This window comes from Cottoperca gobio, chromosome 7 (assembly GCF_900634415.1).
Source record: "Cottoperca gobio chromosome 7, fCotGob3.1, whole genome shotgun sequence".
NCBI classification, from domain to species: Eukaryota; Metazoa; Chordata; class Actinopteri; order Perciformes; family Bovichtidae; genus Cottoperca; species Cottoperca gobio.
In genome coordinates this window covers 2,826,269-2,846,354 of record NC_041361.1, presented here as the reverse complement: position 1 = coordinate 2,846,354, position 20,086 = coordinate 2,826,269, and the positions used below count along the sequence as shown (strand labels likewise).

Genomic DNA, 20,086 nt, shown 5'->3' with positions numbered 1-20,086 from the left:
GACGTGCACAGCAGAATATTTATAGGTCTATAAACTGTCAAAATCACATTTTCTTCACACTAAGAATTTCCTAAATCTTCAAATGCCAACTCAAACAAATGGTCCCATTGGAGCAGTTTGACCTAATTTCTTAAATTAATACAGGATTATCAAAATAGAACAGATTAATTTCCTCTCGATCAATCAACCTGCTAAACTTCAGCACGTAAGCATATTAATCGTGGGAATGTTTGCATGCTAACATTAGCATTCATCTCCAAGCAAAGTAGCCTACAGCCTGGCAGAGCGGCTTGCATGGCTGTGGACTCCTCTTGTAGCGAGCAGCACGATGGGAGTTTGGGAGATGAATAAATAACCAGGCACAGGCTGTACTTATTACTCTCTGCATCTGAGCTAGAGATGCAGACAGTCTGGCTGGAAGAGTGTCTCTTTGATTAAACTGATATTGATCTTTTGCCTTTTCTCTTTCGCGCAGATAACTCTTCCCCATGTCTTATATTTCGCCGGTGAAGGGTTAACCTCGGACCGATTGATGGGCCACCTTGCTAAATATAACCCCGAACCTCCTCCACATGGGCACGCACAAGCCTTCAACTGCACTCCTTCTGTCAACACTTGCACACTTTTTTCCCCCCGCAGCGCACACACACTCCAACAGGCTCATTTACAGTCTTGTCGTACTGCACCCGCTCACATGCTCGTTTCTCAACGCACCATTAATACTTCAGTGTGACTCTATCGAGAGGCAAGTTCATTCAGGCGGGGCTCACTGCGTGCTATTTTTGCCTCGTGCTAATACAAAATGAAAGGTAGTTGAGCCAACTTTAGTGTTTGTTATGGTAATGCTCCGTGTTTGAAATGTTTTTACATGCGTTTGCTGGCAAACCTCTGCTGTATTGAAAGAGTCTCTGATATTTTGGGGAAATATGCTCATTCACTTTCTTGCCAAGAGTTTGATGGCATGTTTGATTCTACTGTTTCCCTCACTTCCTGTCTTTATGCTAAGCTAAGCTAATCGTGGCTGTAGCTTCATATTTAAAGGACAGAAATGAGAGCGGTATCCATCTCTTCGGCGTATATTATTCCTTTTTAAGTCCTGGAGCCTTTCTGTGACATAATAATACTAACAACATACAGGCTAGCACACAGCTGCCAGATATGAATTGGCGCTTTCATTATAAAGAGTCCATCATAAGATAAACATTTCTTTTTGTGTGCTATCAGATCAAAAAGCATTTGAACGTCAGTGGCGTAATGGGAGGCAGGTACTTTCTGGCCTTCCTTTTCATTAAAAGGTGATCTGATGGAAGAGGATGAAAGCGAGGCTGTCTAATACCGCCTCTGCTTCCCTCTTTGTTTCTGCAGTAGGTGGAAATTGGCCCTTGTGTTTGCAGCCCAGTTCTCATGCTGCACGACTGCTCTCTTCATTAAAAGGGAAGCCGCGTGTTCAAAGCTGCTTCAGATTATTACCATATGTCTGCAAAGCCCAGAGCTGAGCAGCAAACCGGCTCCCATCCTACCCTCTAATTTCTCATCCCAAAATTGGACATGTGGGTCGTTGTGTGTGTGACAACGTCCCTCCCTTCCCCCGGCCGGTGCAGCACATTCTCACAGTATTTCTTCTCCCATTTTAGATGCATAATAGTAGTGCATGAGCGTTGAGGCAACGGCGGAGAAAATATTATGCCTCGACTTGAGATATAACTGCGTGTTGTTTTAACCCCCTTTTCAAAGATATGAGAGAAGTGGAAACGCTTTGTCTCCGATAAGAGTCTTTATAACGGGACTCCTTTTTGGTCGTTTGGTGTTTCTCATCTCCAAGAGGCCGACGTGTGCATTGTACCTCCACAGAAATAACTGAGCCCAGTCGCCACAGAGCTGGTGCATTCATAAAAAAGGAATAAATCTTGCAGGAGACATAAAGGGCGCGGGCACTAATTAATGCAGAAAAATGTCGGCCTTTTACAGTTTGCTCAAAACATAAAGAAAGTCTGCTCTGGATGTAGGAGGAGGTTTAAAAGAGATCTTTGTGTCACCCAGTCCAAAAGCCATTGGACCAGATTGCCCGTCCCAGCATGCAACTCACCTCTGCATGAATACAACACTTGTCTGATGGCGTGGGCAGAAAGCCCCCCTATTGCCAGGAGATCCTACACAGGACTTTAACATGAGCAGCTTGCCTCACACTCAAGTTTTGTACAGTTTGAGAAACTTTGCCATGGATAAGGTCGAGGCTCAGGGAAGGCAACGGCAGAGGACATTTTACTTGCTGCTGGAGATGAGTTTGCAACACCCTTTAGCAATTGGACGTCTGTAATTTAGGCAGGAAATAGCTCTTTTAAATGGATTAGAAGAACATTTGGTGCTTGGCAGCATTCGGTGTGTGACTTTCAGTGGATTTCTAGATCTACAGAATCAACAGGGAGATGTGAAGAGACGGGTATTAGAAAGAAGTGTGGCCTCCCACAGACTTAAAACCTGCCTGGTTAATCCTGGATGGCAGCACGAGAGGTTATTCCAGGTTTAGAGTCAATAACATGGTCACCTGGAGGTGTAATGGATTGGACAGAAGACTTGGACAGAAGGTTCAAAGCAAAGTGTTTAGTGGCTTATAGCTGGATGAGGTAACGGGGCAGGTGGCGATGATCGCGAACATGTTGGCAGAGTTTAAAGTTGAGTTGGTCTGGAAAGTTTGACATTATAAAGATGGTTGATGAGAAGGGTGTATTGATTGTTTGCAGAAGTTTAGATTATGGGGGGCAGAGGGGGTCGAGGGCTCGTTGGATGAGTTCAGTTTTAGGGTAATCATTTAAACTGTTGGATCATATATTAATTAGCATATCGCTGGTTGAAGAACTCATAATGTTCATGTACTGGAAGAAGCGTGGAGCGTATGAGCTGGAGGCTCTGCCACCTTCTCTCACTCAAGTGGGGATAGAGCGCTACTCCTGGTCCTCATCGCTGGACGTCATCCATGATCTGTGTGGTAAGCTGGGGGTGTGTGTGCGTGTGTCTGTGTGTGTATCTGTGTGTGCCTGTGTGTGTGTGTCTGTCTGTCTGTGTGTGTGTGTGCTCTCACAATGAAACAGGAGGCAGTGGATTGGTTTGCGTTTGTCTATCCATTTTATTTGTTGATTATTTGCAAAGCTCTAGATGCCACTGATTTTAATTTTAAAGGCTGTTTGGGAAACAATAAATGGCAAAGGGTAAATTCTATTAGTAAATACATTTAACTATAATTTGGTACACATATTTGCTGCGCACCTTTCTCTTTATATCAGTCTACAGTCCACCAATGTATGTCACGCTGGAATTACATTTTTCCCAATTTCCTTGATCAATGTTTCTGTGATGAAGAATAGTTTGTATACCCTCAGAGAAGTAATGTACTATGCTTTTAATTACATGCAGTTATTTTTGCCTCGATTTGTAAATATCACTCTTAGGTGATTGGATGTACAGCATGACATTTGGACATTAAGTTTAATACATGACTCGAGCACTATAACTATTGTGTGTATTATCCTGCTGTGTGTACAGACATTCATGGTCCCTAGAGGACCATCGACTGTGGTGATCACCTGACCTTTCCTCTAGTGCCACCTTGTGGTTGACATTTTTGTGTTGTAGTGAAATGTCTGGACTATTAGATTGGATAACATTTGGTAAATAAATTCATGTTGTCCTCAGAATAAATTGTAATAACTTTGGTGATCCTCATCATCTTCGTCCAGTACTTCTGGTTCATGATATTCCCATCAGCCTGTGTGGTACCTTGTGTTTAGTGCTAATTAGCTAATGTTAGCATGCTAACCCGTTAAACTTCCTGCTAAACATCAGCATGTCAGCATTAGTCTTATTTTCATGGTCGGCAAAGCGTTAAGAGATATAAACATGGTTCAGTTTTACTTCTGATATCATGTCGGAAATCTCTATTCATAACATTAATATTCAGCATACTGGAACAAATAAATAGAAACCTTCTGCTGCTCTAAGTCTCCTCCTTATATCTAACAGGATTCTGTATGTGCGACATGGATCAGACATTACTTCACATTGTTATACGTCACTTTTTTTTGCACACAGACGCTCTGGTTCACTTGCACTTTTGAGCTAAGGATTTAAGCACCATCATGGAAAGGTTTTTTTTTTTTTTTTCCATTGCTCTGTTCTTCCGTTGAAAGCACTCAGGCGACCTGGCATGAAGACGGCCTCACATGAGAGAGGAGAGAGGGAAAGAGCGGATGAGACCAGCTCCACTGATGAAATATTTACCACCGAAGAAGTGCATAGCTGAACTGAAATGCTTCCCTGTCTCCTCTCAGTGCTTTTTTTTTTTTTTTTTTTGGACGTGGCACATGGGCACTTGCTTTCCGCTGTGCCGCCCGATTTATGCTATTAATGGAGAGGAAGTGATAACACAGGGCTGGGAAGGAATGTACTTCATCCTCTCCTCTCTGCCAGCCAGCCTCTTGGAAATCCGGATACTTTCTGGTCAGCTTAAGGACGGTGCCTGCTGAGGCAGACCTGTTTGGCAGAGACCGTAAAGAGGAATGCCACAGAGGGAACACGGAGGCTTTGATCCTTACCTTTTCACCATCTCTGTAATTAAGCCCCGAGCTTCTACACTAAAAACATATCCCAACTCTGTTGAAGCACTCAACCTTGGAGCTGACAGATACTTTTCCTTCTCCAACACACAACAGAATCAGTCCTCAGAAAGCTTCCTCATTATAAGAGTCACTGCTTTCCCTGGTGTCTTGTGACACCAAAGAACTGTAACAGAACTTCAGTGCTGCAGGTACACATTTCAAATGTGTGATTGTTTCCTTGTGAAGCAGGAACAACAACGCTTAGATCAGGGGTGTCAAACTCATTTTAGTTCAGGGGCCACATGCAGCACAGTTTGATCTCAAGTGGGCCGGACCAGTAAGATCACAGCATAATAACCTATAAATAACCACAACTCCTAAATTCTTCCTTCGTTTTAGTGCAAAAAAGTACAAGTACATTCTGAAAATGTTCAAATCGTATCTTTTTACAAAACAACCTGAAATTTCTTAAGAGAAAAAAGGTGCAATTTCAACAATAGTATTAGTTTATCATTTACACATGTGTGTTACAACTTACTGATCACAGTGTGCTGCACAACACATTTAGTCTCAGGTATCTGGAACAGTATCGACAGTTAAACGTGCAGGTCAACATTTCTTAAATTATTAAACAACAAAAGTATAAAATAAAAAGAAAGTGGATGATTTTCAAGCTGAAACTAATAATCAATTAGTGCATCAAGAATTAATATGAAACATTTACCGGTTCCAGGTTCTCGAATAAGAAGTTCTGCTGCTTTTCTGTTTCGTATGATAGTTTACTGAATACTTTTTGGGTTTTGGACTGTTGTTCAGACAGAACGATGATATATTGTCTGAATGATGGGCTCGACAGCGTATAGGGTCAGCGATATGCTACTACAGGTACTACAGCTTATTGGGAAATATATCATATGGGAAGACAGCGTGTCACACCTTAATTGACATAGCCCATAATTCACACATGTATCTTTGGGCTAGGAATAACGTGAATGGAGGATATATAGTTGAGATTGTATAGATATATAGATTATAGATCAAGAGGAAAATCCTTAGACGATTCAATAATTAAAATAATTGTTAGTTGAAGCCCTAGAATACATTTTTCTGGCAATACATGCATTTGAATAAGTATGAACATGAGACAAAGAGCACATTATATAGGTAAAGCATTGTAGATGTAGAGTTAAAGCAGGAGACTGGACGGTCATTTCTTCAGGTTGTTTGGTGAGACCTCCGGTGTCCGAGCACACACTGGCATTCCTCGGGTCAAACTCAGCCACGGGTTCCAGTAACTGCAGGACATGCTTCTATTTTTCTCAGAATTCAGCACCAATAAAGCCCATAAAAAGAACAGTCTGCCACAAAAGGCCACGCCGTTATATAATAATCAGCCGGCACTTGACCGATTACTGTATTCTCTGACATTAATGCCCTTAAAAATGTAAGATATGCAGTAATCCCCTCATGACCCCTGTTTAATATGGGGACAGGGTATTGATGTAAGCATCGTGTAGACGGCAGATATGCACGGAGAGACTCGAGAAAGCTGCGTTGTTTTCATCGACACTGAATCATTTCAGAATGAGTCGGCAGAATAAATCAAATATATAATTAGTTTTTTCCTTCGTTTTGTTAATTGTAAAGTGTCGGACTGCTCCTCCACGCCTCTCTGGAACAGTTTACACTTGTTGTTCTGTGGCTTTCGGTTATATACATGGGGGCCTTTTGGTTTGCTCAGATGTGGGTGGGAGGAGGGAGGAAGATAGGGAGGGGGGGGGGGGGGTAGGAGAGTGTGTGATGCACATGTGTGTGATTTAACCGCTGTGGGGGTAAAACAACATTGAGCAGGAGGGCTGTGTCCTCCCCCCCCCCACTGCCACTGAACCCTCAGCATTAAAAACAGCTGCAACCTGCTTGTGTTTTAACGTCTGCTCGCTGGAACCACAGGCTCGTTCACCTGCAGAGGAACACTGCGGGTGTTAGTGGTAGAGCTTTGGCTTGTTATTCACCGGCTCTGAACGCAGACTTTTTTTTAAGTATCAAGTATTTATTTTTTGTTTGTAAAGTAAAGGCAGATGAACTGTACCAAAAAGCTAGAAATAATTAACGACAAACTTTTGTGTTCTGCCATGAATTTCTTTCTTCATGTTTGTCACAATGGACGTAACAAACCACCTGTCTCCCCACCTGCTGTCTGCGTCCCTGTCTCACAGCCTCGCTGTCTTTAGAGTTAGATTAGAAAGATACGAGTGGCATCAATCTTATCATTTAACACTAATCGCTTATTACTAATTCATTGTTTCACCTTTAATTGAAACTATTTAAATTCCCCCAAACATGCTGCAAGTCATCTGTAGAACTAGACACAGGTGTATGTACTACAGTTTAACAATAGTGTATATCTTCCTATATATATTCTTACTTGCTATATTTAAATATTCTTTGTAAAAATAAAGAAATTAATTTGGTAATCTTGAAATATTTTTTGGGGATTTTTAAGGCTTTAATCTTTTACACAACAATTTCTTAACAAGTTACACTCGTATTATTGATCTGTCCATCTATTAAGTAGACGTCCTTGCTTCACTTCTTGTCTACTCGTGCCATATTTCATGTTTTGTATGCGTCTGCTCCCACGGCATGTGCTGATATGGCCTGTCGCTTTGCCAGCTTTCCCAGTCCGTATGCCATCCAGCCTGCCTGCCATCTGTGTTCGTCTGTCAGGAGTCTTTTCATAATGATCTCCTGGCAAGGAGGTGCATGTTGCCTTACAAACAGAGTGGAGATGCTCCTAAAAAAAAAACATGAAAATGAGGAGAGAAGTGGAAGCCTGAGCCAACAATAGAATAAGTTCACCCCCTCACGTCATGTGCCACGATGAGATCTCACCAAATAGAAGGCAGGGTGAAGCATACTTAACATTCCTCATAAAAACGTGTGCTCTGTTCGGCCTCTCCTCGCCGAAATATGCACGTTCTGGTGGAGGCTCTGAGGGAGGCGGAGGTGTGACGGGAGATGCAGAGTAATGACAGTCATGACTCGGTGACAAAAGACCGGGTTCAACTATTTAGGACTTTGTTATTTAATTGCATCTCAGAGCACAAGTGTGCAGATCTTTAGCCTTCATGCAAACGTGCAGGTGCGGCCACTGCTCCTGTGAGGCTTTGCAGTATAGTGACATTGTTAACAGGGACAGATTTACAACTCAAAACTCAAAGCAATATTTGAAACAATGGTTCTTTGACTTTAGACAACAGCGGAGCGGGCCTTTTATTTTTAGCTGGCGACACTGATGTTGGCAGAAATCACAACTGTTGGCAGGTTTTATCAGCTGTAGCTGGCTATGTAAGCTCACTGGGTGGGTTGAAACTCTTTTCCCCGGCTGACTTTTTCATCTTTCCAGCTAACTCATAAGAATCAGAGCCCTGCAAGAGGTCCCCCCGCAAGGTAAACAATAATATAATAAGCAACAAAGCTGAGAAAAAACACAAATCTCCACACTTGAGAAGCTGGAGGACACACATAAATAACTTCTTTATCATTAGAATTAGATTGTATTTTACATTTCCCTCGTAGCTAGAAAACATTGAGATTTGACAGTAAAGCATTTAAAGAAAATGCAAAAAAATCCTGTAACCGATTTCCACTTCCACATTCATAGTTGCATTATGATTACGAAAGTAGTTGGAATAAATAGCACACCTTGCTTTTTCAAGTGTGCATTATTTCAAACTTGCCTCTTCTGCTCTGGCCTATTTATGGACGCCTAATGGGTCTTTTGCTCCAGGCAGTTTCTCTCTGTGGCGAGCAAGCCAGCAGAGAGTTGCGTAGATGGGATGCACCACTGTCTCTTTAGTGTGCAAGCTCATTGTCTGCTGTCACGTGTATTTGTGCATAGTGTGTGTGTGTGTGTGTGCTTGTGTTTGCTTTTGGCTTAATCAGCAGTGCTGAGTTCAGGAATTCCAGTTCATCAGAGAGAGAAAGACAAAGAGTCAGCAAGATATGAGCAAGTAGGAGAGAAGATGGAGCTTCAGCAGATAGTGAAGTGATTTTTGCAATGCAATGGGATAGTTGAGTAGAAAAGAGAGAGCTCAGAGTTAAAGGGGTCAAGGAGAGTCTTGCGTTTAGGACAGCGAGACATGGAGTGGATTTGAGGTTATGGCTCAGTTACAGTTTTTTTTTAATCGAGTTCAAATGAAGGAGAAATAACATGTTACTTAACTTATCATTACTTAACTGCATGACAGGCTAAAAGATGACTCGTCAGATTTGTTGTGACGGTGTAGTTACTGTAAGGACATGGCCTGTTGTGCTTACACACTGCGTTTTGAGTTCTGACATCTTGTAACATTTATTTTGTTTACCTTTCAATAGTTTGCATTTTGAATAAAAGGTTACAGCCCTAGTTGTGGTAGGGTCATAACAACTGAATGTCAGTCATGTTGAATTTTAGCTCTTTAACCTGATGTTGTGGCCAGTTGGATGCAGCAGAAACAATCTGTAGATACAACATTGACATGTTTATCACCTTTTTAAGTTAATATGTTAGCTGTTAGCTAACTTATTAGCTGTTAGTGAATCACTTGTTAGCTGTTAGCTAATAACTTGTTTGCTGTTAGCTAATAACTTGTTTGCTGTTAGCTAATAACTTGTTTGCTGTTAGCTAATAACTTGTTAGCTAATAACTTGTTAGCTGTTAGCTAATAACTTGTTTGCTGTTAGCTAATAACTTGTTTGCTGTTAGCTAATAACTTGTTAGCTAATAACTTGTTAGCTGTTAGCTAATAACTTGTTAGCTAACCCAACTTGTTAGCTGTTAGCGAGCTTGTTAGCAAACAGCCGCCTTTTTACACATCCAGAAGATGCAGAGCAGCATTAGCATCCATTTGTTTCTGCGCACCCGATGAGTGTAAGTCGTCTGTGTCGTCACGCTGTGGTGAAGAAGAAGCTCTGCCTCTTTGGGAAACACTCCATAAAAGCCGGAGGCTCCCTCTGCAGCCGACTGCCTGTAAACCCTGAGGGAGCCGTTAGCTTGAGGCCCGCTGGCCACAGTCAGAGCTGAGAGCATGTCTCGGCCTGCTCCCAGCACAGCAGAGACTTTCTTTTCTCTTTTCCCGGAAGCTGGTGGAAGTTTGACAAAATACACTCTGCCTCAAAGGAATATTTGAAAGGTGTTCAAAGAGGCTTTTTAGTGTCGACCGGTCCAGCACTTTGGAGACTGAAATATCTCAACCTTTGGGTGGATTGGCAAGAAATTTGGTACAGACATTCATGTTCCACTCAGGATGAACCCTACTGACTTTGGTGATCTCCTGACTTTTCTTCTAGCGCTGCCAGCACTTCTAAGCTTTCACTTATTCTATGAAATATCTCAACATCAATTTAATGGATTAGCAGAAAAACTTTTTTTTTAAGATTATTTCTGCAATCAAAAATAGTGTGTTTACCTTCAGAACAGAACATACTTTACATTTAAAGTACTTGTTATATAGAGTTATTTTCCCTGGTAATATGAATATTACTGATTTGAGGATTGGGTGTTCAGTATTGGACATTAAAGCTGTTTTCTCATATGACCTCCGGATAATGTCTGTTTCCCTTGCAGACATGTAGCACACAACAGGAGATTGTCCGTGTCAGAAGCGGTCTCACTTACTGCAAAAACACCATTTGGTTTAGGCAAGGGTTGGCGACTGGGTAGAGCTTGCATGAGGCACGACATGATTTGGACTACACCTCGGTCACGTAGCCGATGGCTTAATGTTTCATAGTGGCCATCGGGTCTAAATATGTCTAATACTGACACATACGAAAAGACAACTAATGCTGTTAGCATTATAACACGCTAATCTAATATGGTGAACACCTGCTGAACTTTAGCACGCTCACATTGTCATCGTGAGCATGTTAGCATTTAGCCCAAAGCATCGCTGTACCTGTACAGGTGCGAGAGTGTATACAGACACTGTTTTTACTCTCATTGAGCAAATTCACTGCAGACAAGTTGTCCCTTCCCTTCCCAGTGGGGAAGCCATGGGTTCTGTGGTATGTGGTATTACAGTGTTTTCCCTCTTCCCCACACACACACACACACACACACACACACACACACACACACACACACACACACACACCCTTGACCTGTGAGTGTAGCTGTAGCCGAGTGGATGACTCAAGGTGACTTGTTTCCGTCCACCAGCCCAGAGAAGTCCCTCGGCTGTTTTACCATTTCTGTCACGGTGACAAATTATTGTTTGAAGTTCAGCAACAAATGACTTCATTTTCTAGCGGCAGCCCGTCTCTATTACTGATGATTTAGTAATGATATATCATCTGTAGCTTGGCCATATAGGGAGAGGTGACATTACAATGAACAGGTTATCTGAGCTTGCTGTAAAGGTGTTTTTTGCTACAAAGTCCTGCCATTCCCAGAAACAGGAGACTTTTTGCAACAAGCACCTTTATCGTCTACTCCAACCCCCCTGCAGCTCTTTCTGCTCCCCTTCCCTGCTCTTACTTTCTCCGTCCTGCACGTGTGTTCTCTGTTTTTCTCATTAGGCAGACGGATAAATATTGGTGCTCTGTTATGCCGTCTTTATCGTTTGTGTACATGTAGAAGATGTAGACGTAAACACTGCCTTTTATCATAGCCTCGGTGCAGCGTCGGCCAACTAGTCAAGTAGATTTTAGAGGTTTATTTGACAATGGTGATTTGTTATTGTGGAGTACAGCCAGCGTACCAACGACAAGTGTACTTCTGTACCAGAAACCAGAATGGGGCTTCCTCTCGTTCGCCCCATTTTCTTCCCGTGTCTTTGGTCGTTATCCTTTTGTCTCTGATCTCCTCGCAACAACACACCCCACCCTCTTCCCTCTATTTACCTTTCCTTCCAGAAATCTCTTTAACCAGACTTCTCTTTTTTTTTCATTTTCTGACATGGCTTCTTGGTCTCTATTACTGCGTGAGAGTGTTTCTTGTGTCTCATAGTCCCTCTCTCACTCCGTCCTTACATAAACACAGGCGGCGACTTCAGTCTTGGTGTCTACAATATGTTTTAAAGCTTTACCAAGAAAGGTGTGTTAATGGATGTGTGGCCTGCTGGGTGGCTGGGATGGTGTTTTAGTGATAAAGAGGGATGTTAAGTTGACTTGTGTGTTCTGTTTCAGATGACAAGCCCGTCCAGGAGGAGGACTGGGTGGTGTGCCAGCACCCTGAGTGTCCTGAGCGCCGGAGGGCCTCTAAGGTAAGACCTTAAATCCTTCACCCTGCCAGGTCAACTAAGGAAAGGACAGTGATGTCAGTACAGCAGGTTTATCTCTGCAAAATCAAAGTGTCTTAAATCATGTTTAGTTCATTCATTTTCGGGACACTTATTTCTTGCAGCGAGTTAGATGAGAAGATTGTGTGTTAAATGTGAAGCTACAGGCAGCATCTGGTTAGCTTAGCATAGACAGGTGGAAACAGGTGGCACTCTGTCCGAAGGTAATAATCCTCTTAAAGTACCAGCACCTCCTAAAACCTACTAATTAACATGTTATATCTTGTTTGTTTTAATCCGTACAAACTCAAAGTCTCTGTGCTTTGCTCGCAGCGACTCCACGAAGCTGCGAGCACATAACCGCCATAAAGCCCGCACATTGTGCTTTTTGTTTTACAATTTTAGTTCATGCACAGATTCAACAAACCACTTGCTAATTGGTGAGCTTCCTTTTCCACCTGTTTCCAGTGTTTATGCTAAGCTAAGCTAATTGGCTGCTGGCTGAGATGAGGCATTGTAGTTGCAAAACACCTCTTATATTTTCTGTTAAGGTTTGTTTTTGTAATTATTGTTGGACGTTTTTATTTACAGAGTTTAAAGTAGAGAGATGAACGTAAATGATTGTAGTGAGAGAACATTGGGAACGATTGGGTCTCTGGGCGGACTTGAACTGGGGACGTTGTGATTACAGACAGTCCTCCCTTGTTTCATTAAGTGACACGAACATCTAGAGACCATAGGAATTATCAAAAGTCTTATCCGTCGGGAGCAAAGGGGGACATAGAGGAGGTCGGGGTGGTTGAATGGGTTGACAAAAAGTCAGACTTTGCCAGACGGGACACTGCCGAGTGTTTCCTGTTTCCTACCAACATGCAGCTTTGGTTTCTTTTAACCACGACCATAATCGTTCCTTAATCTTAACCAAGTGGATCTTATTATAACCGTGATGACAAACGTCCCCGTGACCTTAACCAAGTAGTTATTTGAACCCAAACCATGATCTATCCTCACCCTAACCAAGTCGTTTTTCTGCCTGAAACCAACCAAACTTTAACCGTAAAATGCTTTTTTTGCAACAGGGATGTGTGATGGTTTTGGGAAGCGCGTACAAATGATGTGGTCCTGCCGATAGAGACGTCAGAGGACAATTACAGTCATTGTAGTGATTTACAGGACCCCTAAGCCACCAGATCACCTCACACGTGTTTTTTTTACTGTCACTTCAACACAAACTTTAAAATGAAGACGCACACACCCTGACTTTGTCCCCCTAAGCTCTCGTCAGATTTGCTCAGAAGTTATTGCGTCTCTCTCCAAGTTGAAGCAGAGTGGCAAAGTTATTTTCTTCCTCTTTTAGGTGTTAAAAGGGGCGTGCGTGTTGGGTCGGCTCTGTGTCTGGCCACTAGACTGTGAAATGAATTATTCCTTTGAAGCGACTGGTTTCTGTAAATGGGAGTGTGGCCAGAAGAGAACCCGACATAGTGTCTGCTCTGTCAGGCGGCCTCTCGGCTGTTTGTCGACTCCCTCCTGCCACCAGAGCTGAGCATTAGACGGAGATGATGTCCCCTTCTGTCCTCTTAGTGGAAACAATGGAAAGGGAAAATGACAATGAGAAGAAGAAAAAAAAGTGCATTCAGACTGCAGCAGAGAGAGACAGTTATATATAGTTTTTCTCCATGGCAACTGAGAATAATAAAGTGGGGGAAGAAGAGAGAGCCAAAGAGCTTAACCTGAACTATCCTTTCCCTGCTCCTCACTTTATTGAGTCTCACAACCGCACTTTTCCTGAAAGCCTTTCTGGCCCCTCTTACTTCCAAGCTCCTTACTTTAAAAAAACGTTTTGAGGCAGAAGGTGAATTCACATGATATAATATAAAGTTTTCTTTTGTGTTTATATGACCTGCTGTGGCACAGGGGGGGTAGTGAGGGACAAAGCATGTCTGACGCCACCTGTCTCCTGGGTCAGGGTTGATGTTATTATGTAAGGAGATTAAGTAAAGAGCCCAGTGTGGACTGGGACAGACGACCAGACGGAGAGAAGAAGGGGGGACAGGTTGGCAGCAAATAAAGTATTTAAACCTATTAGCAAAATAACATTATAAACAATGATGTTACTGGATTTCCTGCATCGATTCTCACATTTTTCAAACTATTTGAATTGAAAACGTGCTAAATTGTTTAAGGTAACTAAGCTAATTAAACCGGAGCTCATTGTTCAGTAGAAAACGCTGGTGAGAGTGAATCCACACTTTAAAGTTGCACTCCATAAAACCCAAACAATGAGCTGAAAGACTATAAAGCTCCATATAGCTGAGGGGAGCTGTAGCTCCAAGCAACATCTTTCACAAACAAGTATTTATTTACTCCATCGTTGATATAAAAATGTTTATTGCGGCGACTTTAAACATCTCACCACATGTTTTGAGTGTGTGTGTCTATAGGATAGAAGTGTACTACAAACAAGTATTGCGTCTTTTATATTTGTAATTAATTTTAATGACTTTTTTAGAAATCTGTTTTCACTTTAACATTAAATGGTCTTTTATTCTGTTGATTAGTCAAAAAAAAAAAGAAATAATCCTCATTAAATCAACTTTTATTTAATGTTGTAAGACAATAAAACATGAAAGCTTTCAGGGGGAACTTTATTCTCTTTAGGATTCACTCTTTCCTCTAATGCAAAATGCTGAATTTAGAAATAATGTCTAAACTAGTCATACCTTTGTCACTGTTTCTTGGCTGTGCAGTCACGGAAAAATTTAGTTTTTCGATGAATCAGTCGGCTTTCAGAGCTAAAACTATTGCATCTTGATGCATCAGTGTTATTTACTCCTTGTTGCTTGACCCCACACTTATGTTTTCTGTCCTAGTAAACAGGATATCTCATCATGTCACAATTCCTTATTTTTCTGGTGCTTTTAGCGGCGTGAAGTAGGAGCAGTAAGCCATGTTAGTTTGGGTATTTCCGGTCTATAATAAAATTCTATTTATTGTGCAGTGTAATAGTTTCTGACGGCGTATTTTTCATTGAACTAAATCTTCTAGCTGTTTGCGCAACGGTGCTCTACATGCATGTCCTGTAACGAGATTTAAACAGTAGGGGGCAATGTCATGGCATTGATTTGATGGCAACCTGACCTACAGTACAGGCTTCTTATTCCCCTCCAGAGCTCGCTCACTAACTCTGCACAAGTGAGAGGCACATTTTCTAGGAAGAAATGGGAACATAAATATAACTTTCGCCTACTCCACCCACTGCACAGATTTAGAGCGCAGTTTTACTCCAGAAAAAGGAGAAATCATGAAAGTTTTATATTATACTTTTAAGAGTTTTTATTATTATAAAGTACTGCGAACGGTCTCTTTGATATGCCGACGGCTTGGCGGCAGGACTCAAGGACCAGACGCAAACACAGACAGAAAAGACAGCGAGAGATACTCAGGCCGATCCTGCGCTACATTTAAACCGTGTTGTTCCCAGACAGGCCTGCCTTTGGTCTCCCACTGCCATAGATCAGCTCCTTTTGCGGGGCTGCGTCTCTTTTAGTCACAACACGACTGGCCTGAAACTCGATGAGTTCACCTGCGCCATAATTTTACTAAAAATCCCACCAGGTGTCACCGTCTTGTGTGCCGTAGCTCAGCGCTGTCACCACATCACACAGCAGCTCTCCAAAGGTTACTAGAAGGCTTTCAGATGGCCCGACACATGTGCTTCCAAGAGGGCTTACTGGTTTATTTGGATGCTTTGCTGTGGGTTTCTTCAAGTCACTGGGATTTAAAATCAGCCTGCAGGTGTCCGACTGGGAGATGACGTCCAATCCAGACTTGGTTCTTGGCTGAGTTAGTAGGATTCATTTCAGATAATGCTGGTTAGCGCTAAATGCAAGTCTGAGCTTGCTCGCTGGATCGAGATTTTTAGAGAAGGGCTTATTATCCCTGATCGCTTGCCCCCCCCCTTCTCCCTCCCTCCCTACCCTTGTCTCCTTCATTGCCCTCCCTCAGCTTTGACAAGACAGGATCAGACAAGACTAACCGAAAGGTGTGGGTCGCCTTGACAACAAGCCCCTCCCTGCCCAAACAGCTGGAGGCGCAGCGATAATGTGACGAGAGTTTGACGGAAACGGAAAGGATGAGGAGTTTCAGGTCGCCGGCTTTAACTTTCCCCCGCTCGGTGCATTTCCACCCACCTGTTTACACGGTGGGAAAGGAAAAAAAAAATAAATATATTTCAAAGTTAATAAAATAAATAAATAAAGGGGAATGTAAATGAATAAAAACGTCACATTTTTATCAATTAATTAATGTCTACATTGATTTTTTTATATTATCTTTGCTACATTTAATGGCACATTAATAATGAATATCATTGAGTCATTTATTGAGTCATTTATTGAGTCTGCATGGATTAAAAAAAACATACAACAAAAGACGATGGAAATAGATTTAGCGAATATAAAACATGACTTATTTATCGCTCCAGTTTACGGTCCATTGAAGACGCACAAAGCGACATGAAAACATCCGATCGTTGTGGACTGATGAGGACACTGTACCCACCCTCAAGTTTACGAAACAAACTTACGTCGATTTTTTTAAATGTGCTACATTTCGATGGAAACATGGCTCATGTGTCTAATGCCGTCACTCGCTCCTCAATCCCCATTGTGTTTTGGGTTGGCTGTAATTCTCTTTTTCTCACTCTCCTTTGTCTCATCCAGGCACACATTATGAGTAATCCTTTGCTGATGTTTCAGGGGAAGTAATATCATATTAGTCAGACAAGCACAGACGCACCAGTGCGATATACCTCCCACAGAATCACCTTATTACTGGTGTTTGAATCATTTAACCTTTTAGCTGTGCTCTTTTCTTAAATTGTCGAATTAGATTTTCTTTTCATGCCAGTTATTTTCTTTTTTTCTTTGCAAATACAGACACACTGGCTTTACTCACTTAACCTCACTTTCCTTTCCACTGACCTGCTTGGCCGAAAATCTCACCTAACTGACACTAACGGGGATCTGCTAAGGCTGCAGAGTAAACACTCGCATTGAGCTGGATGCCCACTGTCTGTGTATGTCGAGGGGCCACAGAGTGCAAGGTATTGGGTGGTATTTCCTGGAAGAGATGGATTAAAGTCTGGGTGCAGTTGCACTAACACCCTCCCACCCGTCTGATTGTTGTCCATCTTTCATCCCGCGGGGATTCACTTCTCCTGCACGGTGGGAGCAGTCAGTCACTCGGCATGTTACAGACTGTGGCACAGTTTAAAACATCTGTATGCATCCTCCTAGTTTACCTGCCTCTCTCCCTCATCCTTCTTCTGGTTCTTTTGAAGAATATGTTTATTTGTTCCTATATTTTCTCTCTTTGCAAAAATGTTTCCGTGGTCTTCAAAAGCAGGCTGTCGCAGTTGATTTGGTTCAGAACAGCCACATACAGCGCGTTCATCAATTTTGCTTGATTGCTACCCGCATGCATTTCTCACAGCTTGTATTGTACTTGAGTTGTACTTGAAATTGGTTTTTCTGGGAGAGAAAAAATGTAGCCTAACAGGATGTGACCTCAGCTATAACTATAAAGTTCTTGGAAAGTTTACTTTATGAAGTATGCAGGCCTACTAATGGCAATGGTGGTCTGCAACGCTCTGATGACATCAGGGGAGCTAGGGAAAAGTTACCGAACCACTTTTTCAACACGACGCTGACTGTTGAGATACTGGTGTTAATTTGTTTATAAAGGGAAGGGAAGAGTGCATGCTCTTTTCCAGCATTTAATTCCGTGCCTCATATTCACAGACTCGTTCACACACAGCAGTGGCTCAGTGGACAAAATGACTGACTTGTAATTGGGGGTTAATTACGTTCTAAGTTGTTACTAAAAACGACTTCGTACAGAGTTCTTCTGGAAAGGAAGCAGCTGTAAAAATCAAATTATGGAAGCTTTACAGTCTTGAGTTAAAACTCGCTCAAGTGCCGTGTGACGAACGGAGCTTCCAGCTAAGATTCGTCTATGTAAGAGCGTTGATACTATTCCTCGCTGATTGCCGCGTTTGGTGAGAGTCACTCGTGCAGTTTGGTTAATAGTTAGACTACCTGTAGTGCATGTCAGTATTTATAATTGTATGCGTAATGTTTATACTTAAATAGTCTCCAATGATTTACATATTCCAACATCTTTACATTGACGCTAGATGAGTTGAGCATAATAAACCTAATGATAGTTTATTTATTGTATAATTAACACATTAAGTAAAACATGCCATGATTTTATTATCAGTTTAATGTTAGCTAGTGGCTCTGTTGCTCTAGCTAACATTAGCTAGCTCTGTTAGTTCTTTTAGCTAAATGGTAACGATAGCATGCTAACAATGACCATGCTAACCTGCTAATATTTTATGCTAAGTGTGATGTTTACCATCTTAGTACTGGACAAATTGAAATCTTTAACTTATAGCTAACATTAGCTAGCTCTGTTGGTTATTTTAGCTAAATGGTAATGATAGAATGCTAACAATGACAATGCTAACCTGCTAATATTTAATGCTAAGTGTGATATTTACCATGTTTTCCATCTTAGTACTGGACAAATTGAAATGTTGAACTTATTATGGCGCTAAATGAGGAATTACTGGATCACTAAATGTATCAGTCTTTGAGGGACATGGACATCTGCACCACATGTTGTTGTGATTCGTGTCAGAAGTTGTTGAGTCACAAACATCATGGTGGCTGTACAAGGAAGGTCAGGGGTTCATCGAAGTCGTAGGATTCATTATCTGGGGGCTGCGAATGTCAATCGAATAGTTAATGAGATATTTCATGTCAAAAAGTGGTGGACAGACCAACCTTACTACCCATAGAGCCATGTTTATTTGGATGCATATGCCAGATTCAGTCTGAATTGCGTAGCTCAGTTGGCTGAGGGGCCATACAATGTACCAGACTTTAATCAAACTTGTAAACTATCCAGTAAAGCTTAAAATGCATTTAGCAATCATTACAGACTGTTATTCTGTGCACCCAGGAAAAACGATCCTACGCAGCTGCATCCATGAGTGTTTAATTTGGTGGAAAAATGCACTCTGGATCTGACCGACTGGCCCCGTCTTGAATTCTAACACATTGTTCTTGTTTCACCATCTTCCTGTTCGAGTCTCGTTATTTTCATGATGGACTAGTTTTGAGAGACAAGTAGTTTGTTTACCTCATATGTTTGACACAGTAATTCAGCGATGTGACTAAGACCAGTGTGATATTACAGCAGGTTGACTTGTCACACATGAGACATCTTGTAGATAATTTTACCACCTTTTGGAAAGACTGGTTTGATCACCAGTCTTGCGTAATGTTAAGCTTGTGTGTTGCCTGCCAGCTGGCCTCGTACTTCACACGCCAGCTGATGTTAACTTTTATCTTTTTGCATGTAACGCACCACATCATGTTTTTCCTGTAAAAGACTGAAACGTCTTGACTTGTGTTCGTCATTGATATTTTATTTGTGGACATTTCTCTCTGGTTGAGTAACACTGTTATGATATGGATCCCAGCAGGCTACAACAGGCTAGCAGCTCCCTCTTGTACCAATCACAGAAGCTGTACTTTTCCATCCCTAGGGATGTAATAGTCCAGAAAGAGAGGCTGATGACTCTCAGACTGACTCATTTTGCATCAGCCCACTGTGACTGGTTCCAGGGAAAATCCAAAAATGTCCAGCACATAGTTGTTGGGGTTTTATGTTTCTGTTGAATTAGGTTTGACTAATATACGCTTCTTGAATTAGTTAGAAGCAGAACCCTTGTTAAATAAGAACCTGTACAAATAACACAAAAAGAAACTAGACCGCTAATGTTAGCATGCTTCAGCAAGAGATTGCTCTGTAACGGACATTAGTGAGTCAGTTTGCAGACTTAAGTCCACATTTTGGCTTCTCACCGATAAACATTTGAATGTTTTTGTCACAGAAGATAAACAATAAGTTAAAATAGTTGTTGATATGGGAAGTGTATTAGTCATCAGTTACCTACTTACATCCAGCAGACACAAAAGAAACTAACTTTTATTTAGAGTTTCTGCGCCAGATAAATTGCAAATCCAATATTCCTTTGTTTCTACCAACTCCTGATGGAAATATCTGCCTCTCTCGCTGATGCATACTCTGCTATGTTCATAAACTAGTCACTAACTTTGTCTGTCTTCTGTTTGGTGCTGGGCAGGTAGAGCAAAGTGG

General features: G+C 41.8%; 1 protein-coding gene across 4 annotated transcripts in view; it reads left to right on the top strand.

Moving 5' to 3' along the window:
- plekhg5b (pleckstrin homology domain containing, family G (with RhoGef domain) member 5b) overlaps positions 1-20,086 on the top strand; it is a 61,385-nt gene that overhangs the window by 4,803 nt on the left and 36,496 nt on the right. For 2 of the 4 annotated variants that reach the window (XM_029436674.1, XM_029436675.1), the window contains exon 2: positions 11,763-11,839. In XM_029436674.1, coding sequence (XP_029292534.1) covers positions 11,763-11,839 — 77 coding nt within the window. Of the gene's footprint in view, positions 1-2,970; positions 2,987-11,762; positions 11,840-20,086 lie in introns of those variants that run through there. The other 2 variants (XM_029436680.1, XM_029436679.1) reach the window with 2 other exon arrangements.